This window comes from Gymnogyps californianus, chromosome Z (genome assembly GCF_018139145.2).
Source record: "Gymnogyps californianus isolate 813 chromosome Z, ASM1813914v2, whole genome shotgun sequence".
Taxonomy (NCBI): Eukaryota; Metazoa; Chordata; class Aves; order Accipitriformes; family Cathartidae; genus Gymnogyps; species Gymnogyps californianus.
Window position 1 is genome coordinate 49,559,244 of NC_059500.1, and position 22,679 is coordinate 49,581,922.

General features: G+C 40.4%; 1 protein-coding gene across 1 annotated transcript in view; it reads left to right on the plus strand.

Moving 5' to 3' along the window:
• The window catches only part of PSIP1 (PC4 and SRSF1 interacting protein 1), a 35,989-nt gene that overhangs the window by 8,190 nt on the left and 5,120 nt on the right, over positions 1 to 22,679 (plus strand). Inside the window, exons 4-13 of the mRNA XM_050912664.1 lie at positions 3,600 to 3,716; positions 6,551 to 6,658; positions 7,241 to 7,303; positions 9,508 to 9,634; positions 11,356 to 11,431; positions 12,328 to 12,553; positions 13,207 to 13,325; positions 15,588 to 15,643; positions 16,888 to 16,958; positions 21,132 to 21,233. Coding sequence (XP_050768621.1) covers positions 3,600 to 3,716; positions 6,551 to 6,658; positions 7,241 to 7,303; positions 9,508 to 9,634; positions 11,356 to 11,431; positions 12,328 to 12,553; positions 13,207 to 13,325; positions 15,588 to 15,643; positions 16,888 to 16,958; positions 21,132 to 21,233 — 1,065 coding nt within the window. The remainder of the gene's footprint in view (positions 1 to 3,599; positions 3,717 to 6,550; positions 6,659 to 7,240; positions 7,304 to 9,507; positions 9,635 to 11,355; positions 11,432 to 12,327; positions 12,554 to 13,206; positions 13,326 to 15,587; positions 15,644 to 16,887; positions 16,959 to 21,131; positions 21,234 to 22,679) is intronic.

Here is a 22,679-nt window from a genome sequence, read left to right on the forward strand (position 1 = left end):
AGACTGCTCCAGCATGGGTCCCCCCATGGGGTCACAAGTCCTGCTAGCAAACCTGCTCCAGCGTGGGGTCCTCTCTCCATGGGGTCACAGGTCCTGCCAGGAGCCTGCTCCAGTGCAAGCTTCTCATGGGGTCACAGCCTCCTTCGGGCATCCACCTGCTCCAGCGTGGGGATGGGGTCCTCCACGGGCTGCAGGTGGATATCTGCTCCACCATTAACCTCCATGGGCTGCAGGGGGACAGCCTGCCTCACCATGGTCTTCACCACGGGCTGCAGGGGAATCTCTGCTCTGGCGCCTGGAGCACCTCCTCCCCCTCCTTCTTCACTGACCTTGGTGTCTGCAGAGTTGTTTCTCTCACATATTCTCACTCCTCTCTCCAGCTACAATTGCTGCTATGCAGTATCTTTTTCCTGTTTTTAAATACGTTATCACAGAGGCGCTACCATTGTCACTGATAGGCTTAACCTTGGCCAGTGGCAGGTCTGTCTTGGAGCCGGCTGGCATTGGCTCTGTTGGACATAGGGGAAGCTTCTAGCAGCTTCTCACAGAAGCCACCCCTGTAGCCCCCCTGCTGCCAAAACCTTGCCACGCAAACCCAGTACAACAGTTCACAGTGATAAGACTTCAGACTTATTTCATGTTCTTGTTGGTTCCCTTGGCATTTGACTATGTTGCAGCTTTCCTGTTCATGAGGATGTTGCCTTAGCATCCTATTCTCAAAGCTGGAGAAACAAGTGTGTACAGTTTGTCACTCCTAGTAGTAAGGGAAGGTAACAGTCTCTGTGGCTGTCTTAATTAACAGCTAAGGGTTTTTTGAGGGTTAGGGTTTCTGGATGTTTTAGTTGGGGAAGGAAAGGAAGTTTAAGAGTGCTTGATGTAGATATTTAGACAGTTTTATTGGGAGTTTATGGGGAAGTTTGTACCTGTTTTAAGGATAGCAGTGTGGTTGAAATTGGCTTCTGAGGCCCCGCTTTCCTGTCTTTGCCAAAGAGAGGTATGGTACAGGCAACAAAAATGAGAAACAAAGACAAACACTTAGAGAAACACACCTTGGCTTCCCTCCGGCCACCTCTGCTCCTGCCTCGCTGGTCTCCAGTCCCCTCACTGCACATCACAGTCAGTCCCTTGGGTGAGGTGATGGTGGCGAAGGAGACTGAGGCCGGCGTGTAGTGGTTGTTTTGCTTTTGCTGTTCCTTGTTTCTTAGTCAGTGGCTCGGGCGTGGGCTTCTCCACGGGCTGCAGTCCTGTCAGAGCTGTCCCTTCTGTCCCCTTGCTGCCTCTGCTCAGGCAGCTCCTCTGGGCTGGAGCCTGGCTTTGACAACTCCTCATGTGCCTCCTCTTTCCAGCGTCCCTCCTGCCCTGGCATCTCTTTTACCTCAGTGTCCCTCACGCCCTGCGCTGGCATCTTGTCTGTGCATAGGCATCCCCCTTCTGCAGCATCTCTCCAGCCCTTCTCGGGCAGCTGCTCTTCTCCTCAGTGACTGTCTTTCCCATAGCTGTGTTGGTGGAGGCGCCATGCGCTCTCTGGTGGGCGCAGTTTGGTGTGTGGGGGTGAGTCAGTTTGCCTGTTGCCGAGTCAGCTGGGACCGGTTGTGACCGGCTCGGGGCAGTCCCAGACGGAGTTCCACACAGGTCGCCGGCAGCCAGCACTGACACCTGCCAGCTGTTTTCCCCGGTGCAGTGTGTGAGAGAAGATCAGTGCAGGCAGCGAGTGGTCTCGAAAGTGAAGACAAGTAGTTGGTTATGAAGACTGAGAGGAAAGGTAACATAAGTATACTGATAAGTGAAGACGCTGTTTTTCCAACAGTATTTTAAAGTAGAATAGTGTATTATGGCCTATTAATATGTTGCAGTATTGAATGCACATTGGTGAATGGACAGATTTTTTAGCTGAGGTCTTGGAGATGAATGAATGTGTCTTAAGATAGCCCTTGATCTCTATATTTGATCTACATACAATTCTTTGGTTTTAAAAAAGATTCTTAAAGTGAAGCACAGTTCCTGGACAGTAGCAGGGAGGATTTTAGTTGTCAGGGCCTAAAAATTCAGGGTGAGTGTATAATTTTGTGTTTGGCCACACAGCAGGTAAGGTCAGATGGGAGCGGGTAATAACATGGAGATGTTGGCAGAATTGAGCTTTCGTTCTGGATACAAGATAATATTAAAGTGACAGACTTGTCAGCTGTTCATGTAGAGGGATTCACTTGAAATCTTTTTTTTCTTTTTTTCTGTTCTTTTACTGGGCATATTTTGTCTTGGTAAGTCCTTCTGAGAGCCACGTTTTCTGTTTAACTGCCAGAACTGGCTGGAATGTTCTGAAAGCAGTATTTATACTTTGCAGATGTTGCTTGTAACTGCTAGTAAGGGAGGTGGAGAGCAGAATGGAACTTGTGGCTTGGGCTTAAATCCAAAACCACTTCCTCAGTGGGGGAAAAGTTAGAGTCAGGGGAGTTCTGCCAGCTTTGTTTGAAGGAGCTAATATTTAAGAATGAGAATGCTATCCACAATGTAATGGAATAAAAAGTAATTTTGGCTTTACCTTCTGCCCTGGTTTCAGCTGGGACAGAGTTAACTCTCTTCTTAGTAGCTGATACAGTGCTGTGTTTTGGATTTAGTGTGAGAATAATGTTGATAACACTCTGATGTTTTAGTTGTTGCTAAGTAGCGCTTATCTTAAGCCAAGGACTTTTCAGTTTCCCATGCTCTGCCAGTAAGCAGGTGTGCAAGAAGCTGGGAGGGAGCATAGCCGGGGCAGCTGACCTGAACTAGCCAAAGGGGTATTCCATACCATGGAACGTCATGCCCAGTATATAAACAGGGGGCAGTTGGCCAGGAGGGCCAGGTCACTCCTCGGGCATTGGTCAGCGGGTGGTGAGCAATTGCATTGTGCATCACTGAGTTTTTTCTTTTTTTTTTCCCTTTTTTTTGTTATATTCCTTTTCATTACAATTATTATTATTATATTTCATTATTAATATTGTTAGTATTATATTTTACTTTAGTTATTAAACCTTTCTTATCTCAACCCACGAGTTCTACCTTCTTTCCCGATTCTCCTCCCCATCCCACTGGAGCGGGGGGGGGAGGGGGGGGAGGGAGGGAGGGAGCAGCTGCGTGGTGCTTGGCTGCTGACTGGGTTAAACCACGACACCTTCGCTATTTCCATGATTTTAATTCTTTAGCCTTTATTATAATCTTTTTTCCTGCTCATGTTTTCAGGAACAGGTAGTTGGCTCACTTAGGATTGATAGCTTATTTAAAAATGCACTTCTTGGCAGTAGCATCACAAGTTGTATTTGACTAAAACTATTTTTTTTTTTAATTATACAGAAGAAAAGCCTTACATTGCAGTATTTTTAGTGTGAAAAGTTGTTACAGCATTAGAGCTTGAAAGTTTGATAATGAAAATGTAATTTAAACTGAAAAGTGTGGAAATTAATGAAATAAGATAAATTCTAATATTCTTGTAGTTCTAATAAGGAGTTCCTTAGCGTGATGCTTTCTTCAGTAACGTACAGGTGGCAGAACACCTCTCAGTATTGCTACTCTGTAGTTCAGGAAGGGATTTAGATCTCATTTTTAATGTTTTTATATTGAAGTCCCATCCAGCCGTTAACACTCCTATCAAAGAAACTGTTCAAGAAAGCAGTCAGGAGCCTGCTGAGGGGAGTGAAGAAAAAGCAGGAGCCAAGAGAAGAAAGTCTTCTGTCCCAAAAGTGAGTGACTGAATTCGTGTTTTGTTCTACCAGAAACATTTTTAAGTCAAAACTGTATTGCCAGGTTTTCACTTAAATACTTTAAACTAACAATGTTTACTGTTGTAACTGCCTTACTTTTGCTTCTTTGCAGATGTACATATAGTAATACGTTTGTCCTTCTGTATTCCTTTTAAGGTGCTGTACATATTTTTGAAAATTAATTTCTTTACCCGTCTATATTTCTGAATCATAATACACTTAAACTAAATTCGTACAGTACTTCCTAGGCAGGAGAAGGTGGAAATGATCACCAAGATTTAGCTTTAAGTTTACCTTTCTGTTTTTGAAGGCTTTTTAATATCATAGGCAGGTATGACTGTCTCTTTCAATTATGACAGTTTTTGTTGAAAAGCCTAACAGAGTATTAGGTTCTGTCTGGGCTGAAAGGGTTCTTCAGTGTATTTGCCTGAACAGATTATAAGAATCAGTTTGAATTAGGCCATACTCGCAATGGACGAATTAGGATATAAATTGATATAAAGGATTTCATAGCTGTATCAATTGAACTCTTGTGTCAGGAAAGTATCTGTGAGTAATCAGTATACAGTAGTTCATATAGACAGAGTTTAGCTTCTTTGCTTTGTAAGTGTGTGCATGCCTTAGAATGCTTCTGAAACCAGATTGTGTTCTCTTTAAATATATTGTCTTCATACTAAGAAAATGCGTTTCTGTTTGAAACACCTTTGTTTCAGCTTACTGGTGCTGAACATAGTTCATACTGTAAGAGGTGAACCTTCCTAGCTTACTGTACACTTAATGATAACTGCTTTGAACTTTCTCTATCCTTGAATGTTTTGTTTTGTTCATGTGGGGTTATTTTTCATATGTCATGGAAGACATGTTGTGCGTCATCTTTTCTCAGTTTTTTTAAGGAGAATAGAATCCTAAAATGACAAACATTGTGATGCAGATACCATAAATGTATCAATTCTATCTCATTTATTTTTCTAACTCATTTCTGGAAATTACTACTCTACAGGATGAGCAGTGCCCTTAAATTAAGTGTCAAACTATTTTGAATAGACTTGCCTTAATTCTGAGTGTTTTCTTTTTGATGATGTGCCAAGATTTAGTGTTGTTTTTCTGTAGGTGTAGCTGGCTGTCCTTTTGTATTGATTCACAGTTGCTACTGAAGAATTTGCAATGTGTCAAATACATAGTGGATGTTCCTTATGCAAGATCAGTGTCTAGTAGCTGTAATAGCTTGTTTTTTCAAAAGGAAAAAAGACATTTGATTGGGGGGGGGGGGGGGGGAAATTAGTGTACTGGTAGTACACTGATAGATGATGTCGAGAGTTGTTTTGATGAGTTGGAGACTGCGGAGTTATTGGTGGGTTATTTCTCCCAACTTCTTACTGCTTGGAGTGTTCCTTAATTTAGTACTTCTGCATGTGGAAGGTCAGTGTGGTTTGGGTTCTATCAGCTATACTTTAGGAGCACTTTTCAATGTGTAATTTCCTGGCAGTATTAGTAAACCAGTGCTGTTCTTCCTTCTTGCCCATGCACACTGCTGATAAAAGCGTTTGTTCCTCAGCATTTGCTACTGCAAGGGGAAAACTTCTTTTAAACTGGACTGGTTCATCAGTTTGCTTCACTGTGAATTTATGCAGCAAGCAGCATGTGCTAGTGGGGATGGCAGTGACCTAAGCTTTGTGTCTCCTGAAAAGTACTTTCAGGCTGTCCTGAGCTGGCACTGTGAAAGAGAAACAGGAAGACATAAGAGCAGTTTAAACACAAAGATGGAATGGAGGATCCTGAACGGGTCCTTTTACATAGATTTCTGTAATTAGTCTCAATCAGTTAATCAGTTTAAGGCAAAATATGGAGCAAATTTACTCCTTTTCTTTTGATACTAAAAGAAATGTTATAGCTACATTAACTGGTTTCCTGTGGTTTTAGTGTACCAGTGATTCTTCTGTCTTATTGTAATCTGTAAAAAGACTCAGTGATACTACATGTCTTCAAGTAATTAGGAATATTGCATGATAGCCTTGTGCCTGAGTTGCTTTGTTCAATATTGAAATTTTAAGAACTGTAGCTACTTTAAAAGGGAATTTCACAGAAGGTGATTGCAAGTGGAACGAGGCAATAGCATTAAAGTTGAGAGAATGAACTGAAGATCTAAAAAACATGGACATACGTAGGCTGCAAGGAAATGTTGATTATTTTCAAGTAAATTATTATAAACTCTTGATTTTTCAAGTCTTAACTGCTCACCTAAAAAGAAAACTAGTATTTTAAGGTTTAAAAAAAACCCAACAAAACAGGGAAAAAGGCATAGATTAGATGACACCAGTTATCACTAATTACTGTCTCACATGATAAAACAACTTGTTTGTGGTCTGCTTACTACATTAAGTCTTTGTTTAGTAGAAAGACTACATTTAGTCTTTGCTAAATGTGGTCTGTGACTTGGATATCCATCTGTGTGTAATAGATAAAAGTGATCCAAGTGAATCTTGAATGTTGGCATGAACGCTTAGAAGTACTCATGTAATGGTGATATGGTGAACAAGTGTAGTTATGTTATCATGAGCACAAAGTGGAATTTAAGTTCCACCATAGTACATTGCTGTATTTTCACCTGTTCTGACAACCATCTGCAATCGTATACTGGAGAAAGTGGTCCTGCCTTAGGCTTTTAATGTGTAACTAAGAAAGGAGTGTATCTACAGACTTAAATTATTTAAAGTGAAAAGCAGCCTGATGGTTAATAGCGTGTTCTCTTTTCACTATGAAATACTTTTTAATGCCTTTTTTTTTTTTTTACTCTATGTTGACTCCCTTTGCAGTTATCCCCTAAAGGGGATAATAACTTACCTACAGAAGCTGAAACAGAAGAAAAGGAGATGGATATGTCAAAGGAAGATGATCTACCTTCTGAGAAAAACAGTAAAGAAGTATGTGAAAGCTTTTTCTGTGTACCAGAGAACATCTTAATATTGTGTTGATTGACTTAAATCTATTTCTGAGTACTGAGAAGCTACAGTTATTACTACTGTGACAGTCTCAGGAGCTGTTTAATTATATAAAACTTCCTATGTGTTTGCTTATGTTTATACCTGTCATTGAAGCTAATAGGAATTGAAGCTTTCATCAGAGAGGAAACTTTTAGTCTGGCTTGTCTATAAGTTCAATTAAAACAGGTGGAACAGTTTGGTTTTTATCACTTACTCTGTATTGCAAATGTACTTTTTTAAAGGACTAGATAAAGAGTTCAGACAGACTAAAACATGACTACATACCTTTATTTAAAACAGAATATTATTTAGTACTTATTTTATTTCTTATCTTTCAGAAAAAAATCCTGATTACCAGATAATCAAGATTTTAGTAATTTAAAAGCAGGGGGTGTCTTCATATATTACGGGATTCTTGTCTAAATTATGTGCCAGAGGCTTCAATTGTGGAAAAAACTTAGAATCATTTAAAATGTGTCTTTGTTTTGTTAAGATTCTTAGCACCATTTTTAATCTTCACAGGATGTGGTGAAAACAAATGATGCTTCTATTCCTAAAGTTGCTAGAAGAGGAAGAAGAAGAAAGGTAACAATACGTTTAATTACTTCATCTTACTGGAATTTTTGGATGTGATGATACTGGATATTATTTCCTTTAATGACAGATTATGCATAAGTTTAAGCGCTTGACACGCTCCTCCCCCCTTTCAAATGGCTAAAAGATTTGTAGGAATGAAAGTTTTTCCCAGAGGCTGTTTTACAAGTCTTAATTCTGCTTGAACTTAATGTAGAGTAGGGAGTTGCCATCTTTTCCCGAACAGTCCATTGCAAGTAGGAAAAACTAAGATATAAACTGGTGCTAGACTGCTAATAAAATAGTCTGTTTTGAAGCTCTGAAAAATTTCTTTTAACATCTTCATCACACTGAACTAACACCTGAAATAGTCCCCCTTTTCATGAGGTTGTGATTTTGTGGTCTCTTCAGCCTGGGAAAAATTGGAGTTACTTTGAAAGGGGCAGTTCCAGCTGCTTGCTCAGCATGCTCCAGCCTTAATGTTCATGTGGTCACACAGCAAGCCAGATCAGACCCAACTAAAAACTATATTAAAGTGGGGCAAAGTTTGATTTTAATTTGAAACCGTTTAACTTGTAACATTAGTGCTGACAGCAGGGATGGGATGAGTGTGAAGTAACTGTGACCTTAGTATGGTTGTCACAGGTAAGTAGCATGCTGAGTGTCATTTGCTTCACAAAAAAAAAAAAACATGTTTGGATGCTCTTACAAAAACGACTTGAATATTTAAAAAATATAATCTAAAGAATACCTTATTTGAAAAAAAAATTATAAAAATCTAAAAATTCGAAGAAAGCTTCTAGTCTGAAACAGCAAGAAGTTGAAAGAGCACCTGTGACTATGCATACATGTGATTTCAGCTTGTAAATGGGAGAGAAGCCTCACAGATTTCTCTCTCTCTCTCTCTCACACACACACACACACACACACACACACACACACACACACACAATCTCATTCTTTGCTTTTTCAAAAAGTACTCAAATCCTATGGTTGTGGTGTTTTTTCTTTTGTTGTGTTTGAGGTGGGGGGCGTTTTGGCATCATAAGGCACTGCAGGCTGAAGAAGATTTCCTCTGTCACTAGCTTCAGCTGACAGAATTGTGTTTGGCACGTGCTGTGTGTGGCAAGGGGTTTAACCAGAAATTTGCATTACTACAGGCCATTGCTGAACAGAAAAACATAGTATTTCAAGAGATGTGGTGTGTGCTTGTGGGTCAGAAAAGAGAGTTGGCTATGCAGTTACATGACTTTGAATGCGTTTCTTATTTGCCTTAAGAAACGTGGTGTTTTATTTTCCTGGAATTGTAAAAAAGCATTTAAGGTATTTTTCTGTCGTCATTTAATCAGTCTTTCTGTAGGCTGATGGAAAGCACATTTAATATGAGAGATGCACCTCTACTCTGTTATAGATTTAAGTTTGTTCTTTGAAATGGTCTTTTATTACAGGTGCCCACAAAGAATTTTAAGAAAAATACATATTTGCCCATAACTTTTCTGTTGCTGCTAGCTGATGCTCCTGCATCCAGGAGACTAAATTCTGTGAATGTTTTCTCCAGCTGGAATTTTTCTCAAGTCTTTTTTATCTCTATGTATGGATATAGAGTGTTTCTGCAGGGAGATACATATCCTTTCATCAGGATCTTCTTTTGTCATAAGTTCTATCTGTCTTTACAACCCAGCCCCCCTAAAATGACTATGTAGATGAAGGTCATTATGGCCAGTTAATGAAGTTCAACATAGAATTTTCATTGTGAATAATTGGCTATAGAGCTAGAAGCAGGTGTTTTTCTGAATAGCTCCATCTTCTGGCTTGATACTCTTATGCAGCTAGGGGAGATGATGGCCTCTAAAAGAGTATTTGTGTAGGGGGGGGAAAATACAAACTTACCTGCTTAAAACTGGGGTTTGGCATGCTGTTATGGTGATCTTAAAAATACTTACAAATAACCTTTTTCCTTTGTTGTACCAAGGTAGTTTATTGTTCTGAAGATGAATGGGCTGGTTGAAATTATATGAAACAGTACTATATCAGGTAGTAATGGTATGGAGAGGGTGAAATTAGTGATATTTAAATATAATCTGTTACTAAATGTGGAAACTTTTTTTTCATGTGTAGAAGCAGTAGCATAATAATGCATTTCCAGAAGTTTAAAACTTGTTTGAGATATTGGTACCCTGTCTTTTTTCACTTGTGAAATTCATTCTTTAAATTAGGCTGAAAAACAAGCTGAAGCTGAGGAAGCAGCAGCAGTGGCAACGGCAGCAGTAGCAGCAGCAGTGGCAGCAGCAGCTCCTGTGCCAGTGTCTCCAAAAGTAAGCCCCAAAAGAGGAAGACCAGCAGGTAACTTTTAACAGAAAGATTGAATTTTTTTCACCACAGAAATATCTCAGTAGAATTAGTCAGGGAGCTGTCTCTTTCCTGTCAAGTGCTACAGAGTATTTTCTCATGCTAAAGGCAGTCTTTGCTAATAGATTGTAATGAGAAAACACCTCATCTCAAACTGACAAATTTAGGACATAAATGGATTTCAATTGTTAGTGTTGATGCTCAGTCCTCTAAATAAGGCTCGTTTTTAGGTACAACGATCACCTTTAGAAAAGCCTTCTTCGTAGAATGCTGCTAAACTGTAGATACGTGATAAGAGCTTTTTGTGCATTGTTGCTCCATAAAGGTTTATATTCATTAAACGTCTATAAAATACTTCAGTTGTGTTAGAATATCCATAAGACACAAGGAAGAGAACTGGGGGGACACAGAGCCTGTAGGTGGAGCTCAGAGGACAGTAAAAACAAACACAGAGCTGGAGAGACTTGTTGAAAAAGATGTTTAAGGCAGTCTGTGTAGATTGATAGACAGATTAAGATATAACTGCTTTTTTTTTAAATGTATAATTAGAATCATTTGGTGATAATTCTGCAGTGCTTGTTTCTTTTAAAGTAGCAATGATCTAATTCATTTGAATTTTTGTGGTAAGCTTGCAGATATTCTTGAATTGATCATTACTACATCAGAAAACAGTTCTTGCAGCAGTTAAGTACATTGTATAAGCATCTAGCCTGGGAAACAAACTTCTGTATCTGCTGACAATATGAAAATAACTTTTAGAAAGTGCAACCACAGTTAACTAGACTTAATTACTTTTGCCTTGGAAGCTATGAGGAAATTACTACTTCAGCTCCTCTTCCCTCCCATATCATTACATGTACTAAATGTACATTTTTAATGTTTGTATGTGTTTTTATCTTTACAATTTTTTGTTTGTTTGTTTTTACTAACTACTGTCTGTCAGAGCAGGAAGGGATCTATTATAAGAGATGCTTCCACCTCCTGTATAAAATACCTTTTTATAACATGTACTATGCAGCCTTTTCTGGTGTTGATATGATGCATACATCTCTTGCTGAACAGTGCTCCATGCTAACACCAACAGGAGTTTAAACACTGAGTATTAGGTTTCGTAACCACATGTTCACTGTGGTATCAGACAAGCATTTGAAGGATGTAAGTGCCAAGAAGGCAGATACATTATTTGTCTTATTCCTAACAATATGGTGAATCCGAGGAAATGCAAAGTATTGCTCTGTACTGTAGTGTGGTGGTCGAACTTCTTGACAGTGGTTTGTTACCGGGAAAAGTGATGGAAGCCCCGGGGTACATCTAAAAATAATGGCAAACAGACTGCCTAAATGTGGACACTAAATGACTTCTTTCCATTCTCTAATTTTAGACTTGTTCATATTAGTTACGCAACATGTGAAACAAATCCTAACTGCATGAAGTGCAAAAAACACAAGAATTGGTAGTTGGAGCCTGTGGCTAAAAAACCACCAAAGTTTTTAATTTACAAATCAGCTAAAAAAACCTACCAACACTTTAATTTTTCAAAGAGATCTTGATTAGAGTTTGGTATTCACTTAACAGTTGAATTTCGTATAATAACAAAGTTAGGGTATATGTTTTGATTTAAGTATAGCTTCTGTCTGTTGAGTAAGAATCTGTCCTCATAGACAAGGAGCAGATGGTGGCTGTGGACTAACCTGTTATTTCTGTATAAATACTAGCTTCTGAAGTCAAGGTTCCAAAACCAAGAGGGAGACCCAAGTTGGTGAAACCACCTTGTCTTTCAGAGAGTGACTTGTGAGTTGTTCTGTTTCTTAATATAAAGCTTCTTCGTTGTAAACCATGTTGTTCCTTATGTTAAGACTTCATAATTAGTACTGAGTTCCTGACAGGTTTTTGCCCCTTTAGTATTCAGTATGAGTTACTGTTTGCTTTGATGTTGTTATTTACAGCTCAGGTAATGAATACATAGTAACTTAAGGTAGTACATTTCTGGAACAAGAGACAGAAGATTGTAACCTTTCTAACTTGTAAAATCTGTACAAAATTCCTTATATAATTGTTTGCTGAGGGAAGAGGAAAAGATATTTATCAAGAGAAAAGACAAAATCGTGCAAAAGTAAAATACAGAATTTTTTTTAATTTTTGTTTCAGAAATCTCTTCTGATGGAATTCCAACACTATTTGTTACCTAAATTTTGTTTTTACCCTCTTCAGTTCTTGTCTCAAGTCCTTAGTGGTTCTAGTAACTGAAGGAAAAGTTCAGCATTAGTGTGGTTTTCTATAGATGAGCAGATGCACAGTTTCAGTATATGTACACCTTAAATAAGTATACTTCATAAAACTAGTTTACACTGTAGGCACTCTTGGTCCTGCAGACACATATGTGTGTGGAGAACCTCTGAGCATTAACTTCTCGGTTTTGGATCTATGCACATTTATTAACGTTAGCTTCATTAGAGCCTCCATACTATTATTTATTTCCTTTTTTGTGTAGGTAGTGGGCTATAATTTTAGAAAAAGACTTGAGTATTTTTTAAAGAGTCATTAAATGAACTGAAGAGTGTATTAACTTCATAATTTTTAACATTCTGTGGTTAAAAAAAAAATCAACTTCCTGAGTTAGAAGAATGTGATGTTTTAAACTCACTGTAGGTAATGGATATGGTGCCTAAATACTGTTCATGTTTTAGTGTTAATGAGGAGGAGAAGGCAAAGAAAAAAGGACCAGAAGAAAAGACCAAAAAGCAAGGGAAAAAAGACGAGGAAAGTCAGAAGGAAGAGGAAAAATCAAAGAAGGAATTTGACAAAAAGGAAGGAAAGAAAGAGGCTGAACCAAAAAGGAAAAATGCTGCAAAAGTGAGTTCTGCATCAGCTTCTGATTCTGAAGATGACGGAGAAGAACAAGAAGGTGACAAGGTATAATTTTGCTTTCCTGATATATTTATTATAGAGGAAAGTAGTATCACTGAAGATCTTTTGTGAAGTTAATGCTAGATCTTAGTAAAGGTTGGAGCCCTGTGGCTGGCCAATATAGGTACATAGAATAAAAGTTGCAGAACATTATTTTGTCAAATAATTCTTTCAGGAACTTCTTTGGTATTTTCTAAGAAAAGTATCTTTTCTAAGACACTTTTCTTTTCTTTTTAACAAAGGATTTAAATGTAGCAGTTATTAATTTTGTCAAAAGACTTTTTCCATCTATGTTCCTTGGAACACAGACTTTTTTTTTTTCTTGGGTGCATCTAAGAGAACATTTGGCTTGAAATCAAGTTTTTGAAAGGTATAAAGCTGTCCCTAGCCAATCATTTGGAATGTCTTCATTTTTCTGGTGCTTAGGATAGTTGCCTTCTATTAGAAAAGAAAAAAGGGAGAAAGGACTAAAGACATTCAGAACTTACCAACATGTGGAGGTCTTGTATTTAGTTGCAGGGAAAGCCAGCTCTTGTCAGGTTGTTCCATGGAGCAGAGTTGCTTCAAAGATATGTAGTGTAGTTGGGTTTATTTGTTTACAGAAACAATGATTTAATAATCTAATCTCTTTCCAATCCTAAAATCCCAAATAAAAACAGAAGAAAAAAGGGGGAAGAAGCTTTCAGGCAGCTCACAGAAGAAGCATTGTAAGAGGCCAACATGAGAGAGAAGTAACAGAAAGAAAGCGTAAGCAGGAGGAACAGGCAGAATCCGAATCGTGAGTATGTTTTAACATGTGATGTCCGCAAGTTGTAGGAGTACTTTGAAACTAACAGGAGGATACAATATCTGAAAAAATTCCAAGCTGGTTTGCACTGTGTTCTGTTGTTCTCTCCCCCCACCTTTTTTTTGTCTATTTTAACTTCTTTTTAAGTGGAGAGTAAAAAGCTCCTCTAAACCAGTATGTTCTGTTGTGGGAGGATGGGAAGAATTGCACCTAGAAATTAGACGGTCAGTCTTTCAGTGACTTAGAATTTCTACCAGAAGACAGCTGGTGGGTTCTGTTTAGAAGTAACCTAAGAATATCCATGTGAAAAGGGGTCTGTGTGAAAAACTGTTCCGGACAGCCATATATTTTTCTTGTAAGTTTTGGATACATTAGACTGAGAACTGGTAGGACCTATTAATCCATGATTATGGATTTTTGATCAGGTTGTGGAATGCATAGGGTTACCTGGAAAACATTTCCTTCTCTGTCTGGCAGCTGGAGCACACACCGTCAGACAGAACAAGGAAAAAATTAAGAATTAATTCTACTCTAGCACTGCAAAGCCAGTTCAGTGATACCAAGAGCAGTCTGCAATCGGAAGATAAATTATCACAAATGAATCAAGCATAAGAATGGAGAGAAGATCCTGCCAGAAACTGGGGGGGGTGGGACAATAGGAAGAAATCTGACTCATTCTCAAGAGGTATTCTGCCAATGGGTGAAGAAGCTGCCACCACGAGAGCATGATGTTCCCACAGTTGGTGGGAGGGCGGAAGAAAGGGAGAACAAGGTAAAAATTTGGAGAAAAAGGAGGAGGAGAATGGTCCCCTTCACCTGTAACAACAAAATCCTACGTTTTTCACATTCATTAACAAAAACCTAGTTTCTTTGGGGGTTTTTATCCTCTAACCCTTTCTTCTCCTCTTCTGTCACTCCTTTTCTGGAAACCTAACATAATTACTCTACTTGCCTGTAGCAAACCTAAGCGTTTCCAACTCCAGAGATACTAAATTGTCCTTAGCATCTTTGCAGCCCTTAATATATCACTATTTAAATCTGACATGTGGTGATTGATTTCTGCAATCAAACTGTCATAGATTGATTTGGTTATAATAATCAAATCTCCTCTACTTTTAAATAGCTGTCATATTTTATGCATTGGAGGGTAGATAGAGCTTTGTTTCAGTAAGATAAAGGAGTAGTGGTTAATGAATGCATAATGAATGTAATTATAGCTGATGACTAATACCACAAAACTCAATATTGATAAAAAGTAAAAAGACTTCTTTTTGTGCTGTCTGTCTTCAAGTTCCTCTATTAATACACTGAGTATAGGCTGATATCTTTTTTTGGTTACTTTTCTCATCAGCATAGTTTCCATTTTCTGGTCTTTGTAGCTACTTTGTTAATATTTATTTCAGTCTAATAACAGTGCTTTGTACAGCGTTCCATACATACACAAAGTTTACATGTACCGTTTAAATGGCATGAGCTTGTGCTGCCAGTTGAAGTAAAATAGTCTTACATACTTTAAAGCTGTTGATTGTGTAACTGGATAGGGTATGAAAGGAACATGGAAGATGATATGACATGCAGGCCTGGATATTTTATGGATGCATATTATTATGAAATATGCTTTTGCTTGAGTCCCAGCTTTATTTTTAGTGACACAACTAGAGAAAGAGCCAGGAGATTTCAATGCACTTGTAATAAATCTTTTTCCTTTATTATTATTTGCTTCAAGAATATTTCAGTTATCACTGATAACTTGTGGTCAGTTGTAGGATACTTATACTGTTATAATTAATTACATGAGAAAATAAGTCACATAAGACCTGATTACGACTAATTGATCTCTCCATAATTCCCTGTGGTAATGTTAAATAGTTTTACTCTTTTTGTCATCATAATAAAAATATTTTATTTCTCTGTAAGTTAGTTCCGTACAATGCCATTTTACCAATTCGTACATGCAACCAAAACAAAATACAGTTTGGAAATGTGACTTGTTTTTAAAATCCTTTAATTTGCTGCTTCTAGGGAAAACCGTCTGTCAGTATGGAGGATTTATCAGCAGTATCTCAGCTAACTAATTTTGTTAATTTATTTCAGTCTTTGAAAACCAGGATTTGGCTCCTTGTGGTTTTTGCATGCTAATGTTTTGCTGAGATAATACCTCAAAACATTGCATCTCACCTGAAAACTGGGGGAAAAAAAAGACTGAAAAACAGACTTTACAACATTGTAAAAACACTTTAACGTTTTTGATAGGCAGAGTAAAGAAGAAGGCAAGAAAACAGAAGTTAAGAAGATGGAGAAGAAGAGAGGTTAGTTTAAAGAAGCTAAACAGTATTTTTGGTCATCTTAAATTTTGAACAGAATTATCTGCCTGGATAAGATAATTCCCTGCTAAGGGTGGCTGTGGGGTCTCAGTCCGAGATGTTTGACCCATGACTGCTTCCTTCAGGTCTGTGACACAGTGCATTCTTGTTCTTCTATGTTCGTTCGTTCTTCAGTGCATTAGAACAGGCCTTTGCTATTCCCATTTTACTGTCATTCAAGCTTTTAAACCTCGATAATCTCTTCTGTTTGTGAACAAGAAACAAAATCTCTTATTCTTCAAACTGAATCACTTTTAGTTCTTCCCTTCATTTTTTCCTTTCTGTCTTCTCTTAACACAATAATCTGAGGGACCTCTTGAAAGTATTTAGATCCTACCTCTTACTAAGCAGGAGGCTTGCTAAGCAAGAGGCTTGTTCTTCCTAAGCAAGAGGCTTAGATTCAGATTACTGTGGTCTTGTCTACTAACCCACACTTGCAAACTGACCTTCATAGGGATAAGTCATTCCTTTTTTAGTACTCCCATCTTTAAGGTCAATCCAAACCACTGGCTGTAATTTGTAGTATAGTACAGATCCAGTGGCACAGACTCCAACCAACCCAGTGTTGGCAGGGGGGAAAAAAAATTATCCAAACCCATCCAAGACGGATTGGACTTGAAGGAAACTGTTTGCTTGCAGTATTGTTCAGAACATGTACCACTTGTGTATGAAAATCCAAAAAGGCATTCAGTGTGTGAATTGGAGATGGACACGTTCATTCATCTTGCACACCTGCTGCAGCATGTGTACTGGGAACATTTTATTTGGATGGATTTGGACTGTAACTTGAATCATGTCCAATTTACTGAAAACGAAACCATCAATATCCAGGTGTCCTGTCATTAAAGGTTTTCCAGCTTTGTAACTCAGTATTTATTGAAACTTCCTTTTAACCTGGCCCACAAGTAGAACGTGACAGCTGTATGTTGAAAATTATTTTCAGTTTGTAGCTCCTAAGGAGAAAACTATGTAGGTTGCTAATAGTGTCCAGTTTTAAAAAGCTGCATACTTTATTTCTGATGGTGAGCCCTGTGGTGTATTTATGTGTGCACCTGCATCGTTATCTGATGTAAAGTGCCTGCCCATATTTTTCTGCATTCTGTGTGAAGTTCAGATTTGTAGAAAGGTTTCTACAAAAACAAACCTGATGTGATTATCAAATATTCATGCATACGATTTTTAATCTTCAGAAACATCAATGGATTCTCGGCTTCAAAGGATACATGCAGAAATTAAGAACTCCCTGAAAATTGATAATCTTGTAAGTTTGGGGTGGTTTTTTTTAACTGATTTATGTGTATAATTCCAGTAGGAAACACTTGGCATGCGTGTTTGTTTTTAATTAATATTCTGAGAATGAACAGAATTTTTTCAGTTTGAAAGATAACTGCTGCTTAAGTGAGGTTACTATGGACATTAAAAATCAATGTCAGCAAGTAAAATTGGTTTTGTTTGAAAATACTTCATAATAAATTATTTATCAGAAACATTCAGACAGAATTCTGTCAAATGAAGCATCTGTGCCAGCTCAGCCTGAGGCATGCAGAAACACCAGGACACAGTGAGTGTAGCAGTGGCAGACTCCTTGATGCAAGGGATGGAGGCCCCCATCTGCTGACCCCACTCATTGTCGAGGGAAGTCTGCTGCTTGCTGGGGGCTCAGATTTGGAACATTGCTGACAGATGGTTGAGGCTTGTCTGGCCTTAAGACTATTTATTAACTGCTGCTGGTTTTCTACGTTGGGCACCAATGATACGGTCAGGGGAGACCTGCAAAGTATCAAGCATGACTGCATGACTCTGAGGGTGATGGTCAAGGTATGGGGACCCAGGTGGTAATCCCTTTCTTGAGGAAAGGACTTGTGAAGGAATGGATAGGACTGCTAGGAGGTGGCAGGATCCACCCAAAAGTAGTGCTGCCAAGAGGCTGGCCAACCTGGTTAAAGAGCTTTAAACTGGGAACGGTAGAGGAGGAGAAAAGGAGGAAGTGGTGGAGCAGGATGGCGGTCAAATGATGCAGGGTGCTGTAAACAGAATTGGCCTTGTAATCAACAGAATTCCTCAACAGGACAGGACTGAAGTGGCATCACCACAAGCTTACGCACAGAAATGAGGAGTGCTGGCAGCACAGCATTACAAGGAAAGCTTCTGGAAAGTCAGCACAACTGGGTGTGTTTTTGAAGTGGCTGTACACTAATGCATGCAGCATGGTGAACAAACCAGAGGAACTGGACATCTGTCTGCAGTTGCAGGGCTATGGTTTCATTGGCATCACAGAGATTTGGTGGGATAGGTCATGGGACTGGAGCCTTGCCATGTATGTATACAGGCTTTTTAGAAAAGACGGGTGCTGGGAAGACAAGATGTGGGATAACCGTTTTATGTGAGAGACCCATGGGAACGTGTGGAGCTTTGCATTGGGACAGATGATAAGCCAACTGAGAGCTTATGAGTCAGGATTAGTGGGCAGACCAATATGGGTGACATCCTGAGGATGTCTACTGCAGATCACCTGATCAGGCAGAAGTAGAGAGTGAAGTCATCTTAAGGCAATCGGGAGACACCTCCCGTTCAAAGGCTCTGGTCCTCATTGGAGGCTGGAACCATCTTGGTATCTGCTGAAGAGACAACATGGGCATTACACAGCAATCCAGGAAGCTTCTGGAGTGTGTTAACTTCCTAACACAGGTGATCAAGGAGCTGACAAGGGAAGACACCCTGTTAGACCTGATTCTTATAAACAGGGAAGATCTGGTCAGGGATTTGAAGGTTGGGGGCAACCTTGGCTGCAGTGACTGAGATGGTGGAGTTCAGGATCTTGGGAGGAGGGAACAGGGCAAAAAGGATCACAGCCTTGGACTTAGGAGAGCAGACTTTGGTCTCTACAGGGATCTGCTTGGAAGAATCTCTTGAGGGACCATGCTGGAGAGAAGAAAGGACCAGGAGATCTGGCTCACTTTTAGGGATTACCTCTTTCTCAAGATTGTAACCAAATGTGGCAGGAGGGCTGCACGGATGAACAAGGAGCTCCTGACTATAGTCAGGACACAAAAGAAGGAAGCATACAGGAAGTGGAAACAGGGACAGGTGACCTGGGAGGAATATGCAGACACTGTCCAAGCATGGAGCAATGTGCTTAGGAAAGCCAAAACCCACCTGGAGTTAAATCTGGGGAGAGAAATGAAGGACAACAAAGCTGCTTCAAGTATCTCACCAGCAAAAGGAAGACTGGGAAAATGTGGGCCTGTGGCTGAAGGGGGTGGGGGATCTAGTGAAAAAGGACAAGGAGAAGGGCAAGGTACTCAGTGCCGCCTTGACCTCAGTTTGCTTGTACAATTCCTTTCAGGAATCCTAGGTCCCTGAGACCAGTGGAAAGTCCAGAACAGGAAAGACTTGATGCCCAGTGGACAAGGATCAAATTGGGAAACATTTAAACAAAGTAGAACCTGATGCAGAATAAACCGAAGAGTGCTGAGGGCAGTGGGTGATGTCATTGTGAATCCACTCCACTTTATTTTTGAAAAGTCATGGTGATTATGGGGACATTCCCAAGGACTGGAAAAAAGCAAACGTCACCCTCATCTTCCAGAACGAGGATCTGGGAAAGTGCAGGCCAGTCAGCCTCACATTGATCCCTTGGAAGGTGATGGAGCAAATCCTCCTGGAAATGGTTTCCAATAATATGAAGGACAGTAAGGTCTCTGGGAGTTGTCAGCATGGATTAATGAAGAGGAAATCGTGCTTGACCAAACTGACATCCTTCTGTGAGATGACTAGCTTGGTGGGTGAGGGAGAGCAGTGGACATTGTTTATATTAAGTTTAAAAAGGCTTTTGAAACTGTCTGTCGTAGTAGCCTCATAGACAAACTGATGAAATCTGGACTAAACAAGTGGATAGCAAGGTGGACTGAACACTGGCTGAACTGCAGGGCACAAAAGACTGTGATCAGCGGCAGTGAGTCCAGCTAAAGGCCAGTCACTAGTAGTCAATACTGTTAAAACATCTTCATTGATGACTGGGATGATGGGACACCCGTAGCAAGTTTGCAGATGATATAAAACTGAAAGGAAAGATTTGATGGGTGTGCTGCCATCCAGAGGGACTTGGACAGGCTGGAGAAATGGGCCAACAGGAACTTCATGAAGTTCAACAAAGGTTCAGGTTCTGCACCTGGGGAGGAATAACCCCATGCACCAGCACAGGCTGGGGGCAGAGTGGCTGGAAAGCAGCTTGTCAGAAAGTGACCTGGGAGTGTTGGTGGACACCAAGCTTACCATGAGCCAGCAGTGTGCCCTTGTGGCAAAAGTGGCCAACAGCATCCTGGGCTGCATTAGAAAGAGAGTTGCCAGAACATGGAAGGAAGTGACAGCTGCCCTCTACTTGGCACTGGTGAGACACTAGATCCCATTTTGGGCTCCCCAGTACAATAGAGACGTGGATGTACTGTAGGGAGCCCAATAAAGGGCCATGAAGATGAATTAAGGGCTTGGAGCATCTCATCATAGGAGAGGCTGAGAGCGCCTCTCCTGAAGTTCTCAGGTTCTCCTGAGAGCCCCCAAAACCTCACCAAACCTGATTCAGAGGTGCAATGGAGCAAGTATCTTAGAATACTGGGAAGAACATTGGTTGTAGAGCTATAGAAAGGACGCTTAGTTTATCACAATTGTATTTATCAAGTAAATGTGATAATAAGAACTCTGAGCATAGTCCTGATATGTTTGTCTGGGGTTTTTTTTAATACTAATTTCCCTTGAGAACAGGAGCTACAGCTTTATACAAGATGCAGAATATTATTATGACCTGTGCTGGCAATGAATCTTGTTAGTTCTAAATAGGAAGTAAAACAAGCAAGAGTAGCTGAAGGTAAGGAAATTGAGAACTAAGTATTACAGGGAGAAGACTGTAGTACAGTGGGTTCTTAGAAATGGATCAGAAGCTCACATCATTACTTCTGGGTGTCCTGCATAGTGTGTCATTCATCAAACTTTAACTAAAAAATCTACAAAGATACAGTTCTGTATGTTAACTGCAGTCTACTTAAGATGCTTTGCTACCTTCTCAGTGGCAAGTCACTTGGGAAAAATTGTGTATGGAAAAGGCTGACTATGGAGAAGAGCTTTAAGCACGGAAGTACTAGAATTGTGAAAGTGGCATAAAGCTTGAGTTTGTATTTTGAAAGTATAGAATTACTTTTAAAATTTTTAAGTTACTCAAATAGCATCTGCCTTTTGTTACGGAAGTAGCTGAAAGGCAACTGATAGTAACTGTTGTTTGCAAGTTTGACTGTATAAATTGTTCTAAAATTAAGTACATAGTCCAATTAAGGATATTAGAGAAAGGTATCACTGAGCATGGAAATGAATTTAGTATGGCTAATTAAGGATTATTAACATGTAAGTTAAGTCTTCAAACTAATTTCTTGTTTATATACAGGATGTGAACAGGTGTATTGAGGCTCTTGATGAGCTTGCATCCCTTCAAGTCACAATGCAACAAGCTCAGAAGCATACAGAGATGATTCTGACTCTAAAGAAGGTGAGATCTGCAATGTTAATCAAAGCAACCTGTGTGTTTTCTTAAATTGATATCAGCGTTGTTTACTACTGGAGTACTGTGTCCAGTTCTGGTCCCCACAATTCAAGAACGATGCGGACAGACTGGAGAGGTGCGTTGGGTTTGTGTAGTGGGAGAGGTGCTACAGGGGTGGCTCTTGTGAGAAGCTGCTAGAAGCTTCCCTGGCTCCAACCCGGACCTGCCTCTGGCCAAGGCTGAGCCCATCAGCAACAGTGGTAGGGCCTCTGTGATAGCATATTTAAGAAGGGGAAAAGCCTACTGAGAAGCAGGGTGGAGGAAAAAGAAGGAGAGCTACAGTGAAGAGAGGAGTGGGATGGGAGAGAAACACCCATGCAGACCCCGAGGTCAGTGAAGAAGGAGAAGGAGGAGGTGCGCTGGAGCAGAGATTCCCCTGCAGCCCGTGGTGAGAGGGCAGGCTGTCCCCCTGCAGCCCAGGGAGGTTAACGGTGGAGCAGAGATTCCCCTGCAGCCCCTGGAGGACCCCACGCTGGAGCAGGTGGCTGGGCCCAGAAGAGGCCATGACTGTGGAAAAGCCCACTCTGGAGCAGTTTGTGGAGGACTGCAGCCTGTGGAAAGGACTCGCCTTGGAGAAGCTCATGGAGGGCTGACCCCCATGGGAGGGACCCCACCCTGGAGCAGGGGAAGAGTGAGAGGAGTCCTCCCCCTGCAGAGGAAGGAGCAGCAGAAACAACATGGGATGAACTGACTGCAACCCCCACTCCCTGTCTCCCTGTGCTGCTGGCAGGGGAGGAGGTAGAGGTATCGGGAGCAAAGCTGAGCTTGGGAAGAAGGGGGGGGCGGGGGGAAGGTGTGCTTTTAAGATATGGTTCTGTTTCTCATGTCCTACTCCAATTTGATTGGTAACAAATTAAATTGATCTATTTCTCCCCAAATCGAGTCTGTTTTGCCTGTGACTATAAGTGGTGAGTGATCTCTCCCTGTCCTTGTCTCAACCCTCGAGCCTTTTTGTTGTATTTTCTCCTTCCCATCCCGCCGGGGGGCGGAGGAGTGAGCGAGCAAGCAAGCGGCTGTGTGGTGTGTTGTTGCCAGCTGGGCTTAAACCACGACAAGAGGGTCCAAAGGAGGGCCATGAAGATCATCAGAGGGCTAGAGAACCCGCCCTATAAGGAGAGACTGGAGGAGTTAGCTCTTTTCTTCCCAGAGCAGTCTCAGAGGGGACCTCATCACAGTATTCCAGCACTTAAAGGGCAGCTACAAAGAGGACAGATGCTCTCTCTTCACAAGGAGCCACATGGAGAAGACAAGGGGCAACGGGTCCAGGTTGCACCGAGAGAGGTTTCATCTCGATACAAAAAAGAAATTTTTTTTACAGTGAGAACAATTGTTCACTAGAACAGCCTCCCCAGGGATATGGTAGAGTCCCCATCGCTGGAGGTTTCCAAGATG